We start from the raw sequence: 5,803 nt of genomic DNA on the forward strand, positions 1-5,803 counted from the left end.
CAGACAGACAGACAGACAGACAGACAGACAGACAGACAGGCAGACAGACAGACAGATAGACAGACCTTCCAGCTCCACACGTTGATGATCATGTCGTGGTGGTAGCCCACGCTGACGATGTACTTGCTGTTGGGGGAGAAGGCCACGCAGGAGACGCCGTACTTATGCTCCTGCAGCGCCACCACCTGGACACACTCAGACACGTCCCACACACGCACTGCTGGCATGTGGCCGCTCTGAGGGGAGATGGGGGGGGGGGGGGGGGGGGGGAGAGAGAGGGGGGGGAGAGGGGGGGGGGAGAGGAGAGGAGAGAGGAGAGGAGAGGAGAGAGGAGAGAGGAGGGGAGGGGAGGAGGGGAGAGGAGGGGGGGAGGGGAGGGGAGGGGGGGAGGGGAGGGGAGAGGAGGAGAGGAGAGAGGAGGGGAGGGGAGGAGGGGGGGAGAGGAGAGGAGGGGGGGAGGAGAGGGGAGGAGAGGAGAGGAGAGGAGAGAGGAGGGGAGGAGGGGGGAGAGGAGAGGAGGGGAGAGGAGAGGGGAGGGGAGGAGAGGAGAGGAGGGGAGGGATATAATCAGATGAGTATGAAACCGTTATACAACCTGTGTGTGTGTGTGTGTGTGTGTGTGTGTGTGTGTGTGTGTGTGTGTGTGTGTGTGTGTGTGTGTGTGTGTGTGTGTGTGTGTGTGTGTGTGTGTGTGTGTGTGTGTGTGTGTGTGTGTGTGTGTGTGTGTGTGCGTGCGTACCTCTCCTGTGACGATGTATTTTCCATCAGGGGAGAAGGCCAGGGTGGTGATGGTCTTCCTGTGAGGTGAGAGAGACAGCGGATTGGCTGCTGAGCTGGATAGCAGCCATGTGATTGGCTGGTTAGGGGGTGAGCATGGATGTGATTGGCTGTCGGGTCGTACCTGGAATGGTTGAAGATATGATGCTGCTTGTTCTTCTTTGGATTCAGCAGAACCACCACACACCTGAACACACACACACACACACACACACACACACACACACACACACACACACACACACACACACACACACACACACACACACACACACACACACACACACACACACACATTATTGAATCAGGTATTGTATGGTATATAATGGTCAGTGTATATAAAGAGGAGAGGGGAGGGGGGAGAAGGGGGGAGGAGAGGTCTGCGGTCCCCCCTCAAAGGAACATACATGGAGTGTGACGCCCCCCCCCCCCCCACCCCCCTCTCCCTTCAGATAGAGGGGGAGGAGGGGGGGAGAAACCAGAGAGAGGGAGAGAGAGAGAGGGTTCCATTCACCCAGATTGCTGCAGTGCAGTAAACCAGTTACCCAGAATGCACCTCTCCCATCCACTTCTAGTGAAAGTTCTAACCAGTTACCCAGAATGCATCTCTCCCATCCTGTATCGACTGTGTGTGTTTGTTCTTATCTTATCTATCTTATATCTTATCTTATATGTGTTTATATATCTTTATATGTGTGTATATGTGTGTTTATGTGTGAGTGAGTAAGTCAGTGAATGATTGCGTGCGTGTGTGCGTGCGTGCGTGTATGCGTGCGTGCATGTGTGTGCGTCTCGTGTGTGCGTGCGTGCGTCTCGTGCGTGCGTCTCGTGCGTGCGTGCGTGCGTGCGTGCGTGCGTCTCACCCAGCAGGGTAGGCCACCAGTCCGCTCCGCGGGTCGCAGGCCAGGGCTCGGTTCCCCGGTGCTGTGATGCCCAGAACCTTCTCCAGAACCACCTGACAAGCACACACACATTATATTACTGGGTCATACTGGTCATACTGGTTATACTGGTTCTATGAAAATCATTACTGTACCGACCATATTGTTGTTTCTCTTTCTTCAGACAGATGTTCTTATTGTAATGAGTGCGATTGGATAAAAGCGTCTGATAAATGCCCTGAATGTAAAGGAATACACCTGTCAATCAGACAGAGGAGCTGTAGTAGAGAGAGGAGTGAGAGGAGGAGTGAGAGGAGTGAGAGGAGGAGGAGTGAGAGGAGGAGGAGTGAGAGGAGCTGTAGAGAGAGGAGGAGTGAGAGGAGGAGTGAGAGGAGGAGTGAGAGGAGTGAGAGGAGGAGGAGTGAGAGGAGGAGTGAGAGGAGGAGGAGTGAGAGGAGCTGTAGAGAGAGGAGGAGTGAGAGGAGGAGTGAGAGGAGGAGGAGTGAGAGGAGGAGAAGTGAGAGGAGGAGTGAGAGGAGCTGTAGAGAGAAGAGGAGTGAGAGGAGGAGTGAGAAGAGGAGGAGTGAGAGGAGCTGTAGAGAGGAGGAGTGAGAGGAGGAGTGAGAAGAGGAGGAGTGAGAGGAGGAGGAGTGAGAGGAGCTGTAGAGAGGAGGAGTGAGAGGAGGAGTGAGAGGAGGAGGAGTGAGAGGAGCTGTAGAGAGAGGAGGAGTGAGAGGAGGAGTGAGAGGAGGAGGAGTGAGAGGAGGAGAAGTGAGAGGAGGAGTGAGAGGAGCTGTAGAGAGAAGAGGAGTGAGAGGAGGAGTGAGAAGAGGAGGAGTGAGAGGAGCTGTAGAGAGGAGGAGTGAGAGGAGGAGTGAGAAGAGGAGGAGTGAGAGGAGGAGGAGTGAGAGGAGCTGTAGAGAGGAGGAGGCCCAATAGGAGGAGTGAGAGGAGCTGTAGAGAGGAGGAGGAGTGAGAGGAGGAGTGAGAGGAGGAGTGAGAAGAGGAGGAGTGAGAGGAGGAGGAGTGAGAGGAGGAGTGGTTGCTGAGCTGACTTTGAGATGCTTCCCATGGAACCCAACCACAGCTAATTGGATCAACTTGAATCTAATTGATTGGACTTTAATCAGCAGCCAACTGCAGCATGTAGCACGTCGCCTGGTGACCTGGCGAAGGCGGAGCCTGTCCTAGCAGCTGGTGGCGAGCACAGCGCTCGGCTAGAGGTGTACCGACCGCGCTGCACGTGGGAAGCAACACTGTTTGGAGACGCGTCCGTCCGTGAAGTATCACAGCTTAGACCATGTGATTCTTACTGCTGCACAAGCACACACACATACACACGCATGCACACACACACACACACACACACACACACACACACACACACACACACACACACACACACACACACACACACACACACCCACAGACAGACAGACACTTCATACCGTGTTAAAGGACATTCTTCCTTGAAATCTTCTCCTTCCTGTTTTCCCTTTGTTCCAATGTCAGCTCACTAAGTTCTGCAGCTATACTGTAATAGCATTATACTACACGCTAATAGCTAGCTAGTAGCCGGTTGCGTTAGCCGCCATGGTTAACTGGGATCACTTTGTTGGTTCTCTAAAGTGAAGAGAGGTCTTGAAACACAAACTGTAACCACTCCCATAACAGAAGGTCTGTGTGCATCTCTCTCTCTCTCTCTCTCTCTCTCTCTCTCTCTCTCTCTCTCTCTCTCTCTCTCTCTCTCCCCCTCCCTCCCCCTCTCTCTCTCTCTCTCTCTCCCTCTCTCTCTCCCTCTCTCTCCCCCTCTCTCTCTCTCTCACATCACTCTCTCTCTCTCTCTCTCTCTCTCTCTCTCTCTCTCTCTCTCTCTCTCTCTCTCTCTCTCTCTCTCTCTCTCTCTCTCTCTCTCTCTCTCTCTCTCTCTCTCTCTCTCTCTCCCCCATCTCTCTCTCACTGTTAAATATTATATAGAGATTATAAGTGAATAACAGCCCTATAATAACAAACCAGCAGCCCTTGATACTAATAGTGTTTAATATGTGGAGCAACAGTGTTGTGTAAACATTTACAAAGTACATCTTGGTGTCTCGCTCTCTCTCTCTCTCTCTCCCTCTCAAGTCAAAACAATCCCTAGCTCCCTCTGTACAGTATAGTATTGGTGCCCCCCCCCCCCCCATTTGCTCCATCAGCAGAACTCTGAGGTCACATGACAGATCACAGGATAGGGCTTATGAGCCTATTGGCTCTGCAGCTGTCAATCACAGCGTGGACCAGTGAGGGACCAGAGGGAGGGGCTTGCTACAGCTAGTGGTCTGGATGGCTGCACACCATTAGGCTTGCTAACCCTTACTGTCTGTCTGCCCATCTGTCTGTTTCTGTGTGTGTGTGTGTGTGTGTGTGTGTGTGTGTGTGTGTGTGTGTGTGTGTGTGTGTGTGTGTGTGTGTGTGTGTGTTTGTCGGTCTCTCTTCATTGGTCAGTTTCTCTCTGTCTACATTCAACATACATGTATTTACATGTACTGTTTCACACGTGGACAGTACAGGTAAAAACTAAACAAGTCAAACCAGACAGACCAGGATATATATATGTGTGTGTGTGTGTGTGTGTGTGTGTGTGTGTGTGTGTGTGTGTGTGTGTGTGTGTGTGTGTGTGTATAAACACCACATGGGGGTTTAGGAAGGTTTACTTTAGACACATGACACGATTAACATGAGAGAGAGAAAAACATGTTTACACCATGTACTGTGTAAATGTTAACACAACTGCACATTGTTGCATATCGTAGCTCTGCATATTAAACCATATTATTATCTAGTGGTGGTTTATTATTATAGGGCTGAGGGAGACAGAGAGAGAGAGAGAGAGAGAGAGAGAGAGAGAGAGAGAGAGAGAGAGAGAGAGAGAGAGAGAGAGAGAGAGAGAGAGAGAGAGAGAGATGCTGACGTCGTGGATCTTCTTGGTTCATCCCTGGGGTCCCCCAGTACTGTTGCCCCGCTATCCAACCTCCAGACCCCAGTGTGTGTCCCACCTTGCTCCCGAGGTTCTCCTTGTGTTGCGCCTTGCTCCTCCTCAGTTTGATGGACGGAGATCGGAGGAGGCTCCGGATCCGACTCTTAATTGTAGCTCCGTCTGCGGCCATCCTGAGATAGATCCGCACCAACTAGACTGGACAGACTGAAGACCTCCGTCGCCGAGCTCACAGTCCCCCCAACATGTTCTGTACGTGTCGCCGTCCGCGTCGTCCGTAGGTGTCCAGGTTTTTTTTCGTCCTGGTGGTAGAAGGATACTAAACACACTCCCTGGTTCCCGACGTTGCGGTCAGAGCCGACCGAACCTCGGTCCGATCGCACCGGCACTGAGACCCTGCTTCCCGGCAGCTCTACCGGTGTACGGCAGCACGACGGGGGCGGTTGGTCGCGACTACTGGACCTCCCCCAAACCGGGAATCACACAAACCCAACCTAAGCCACCGCAGCAAAACCGAAGTCCAATTGAAGTCCCATTCAATAGGAATCCATGCCGTTCCGTGTTGGTTGTGAAATAGGCGACACACCATAGCTACATACTGACAGCCATATGTCATGAGAAGACACACTGACCCCAATCCGCTGGAACCCCGCCTGCAGCGGCCCCCAGCGGCCACAGCCCGCCGCTACACCTGAAGGACGCACACTGAAGCATGAAAACAACCAACACCACAACGCAAAAGCACATGTCGGTGTCATTGAATGAGACTTATGTGACGTGTTAACAGTTTCCAGCTCTATTACGATCAGGTCTATATACACCAGCTATATGAATCAGCTCAATATACAACCAAACTCGATCTCTAATAGTGCTTTATCTATTTGCTCTATATCTACTAGCTCTATCAAACTCTACATAAACTACCTTTATCTCTACCAGTTGTACATATACTAGCTCTATCTCTATCAGCTCTACATAAACTAGCTCCATCTCTACATCCACCAGCTCTTCATATACTCACTCTATCTCTACCAGCTCTACATAAACTTCTCTATCTCTACATAAACTATCTCTATCTCTACCAGCTCTCCATATACTAGCTCTCAGCTCTACATCTGCTAGGTCTATGTTAAGCAGCTCAGTACTTTCTAGGTAAAACAAGAATTGAGAA

The 5,803-nt window shown here is 51.6% G+C and overlaps 1 protein-coding gene across 1 annotated transcript in view; it reads right to left on the reverse strand.

Moving 5' to 3' along the window:
- The window catches only part of mapkbp1 (mitogen-activated protein kinase binding protein 1), a 23,146-nt gene extending 17,888 nt beyond the window's left edge, over window positions 1-5,258 (reverse strand). The window contains 5 exon segments of the mRNA XM_056589796.1: window positions 66-236; window positions 740-797; window positions 902-964; window positions 1,641-1,732; window positions 4,694-5,258. Coding sequence (XP_056445771.1) covers window positions 66-236; window positions 740-797; window positions 902-964; window positions 1,641-1,732; window positions 4,694-4,804 — 495 coding nt within the window. The 5' untranslated portion in view covers window positions 4,805-5,258.
- Between the last annotated feature and the right edge of the window lie 545 nt (window positions 5,259-5,803).

This window comes from Gadus chalcogrammus, chromosome 5 (assembly GCF_026213295.1).
Source record: "Gadus chalcogrammus isolate NIFS_2021 chromosome 5, NIFS_Gcha_1.0, whole genome shotgun sequence".
Taxonomy (NCBI): Eukaryota; Metazoa; Chordata; class Actinopteri; order Gadiformes; family Gadidae; genus Gadus; species Gadus chalcogrammus.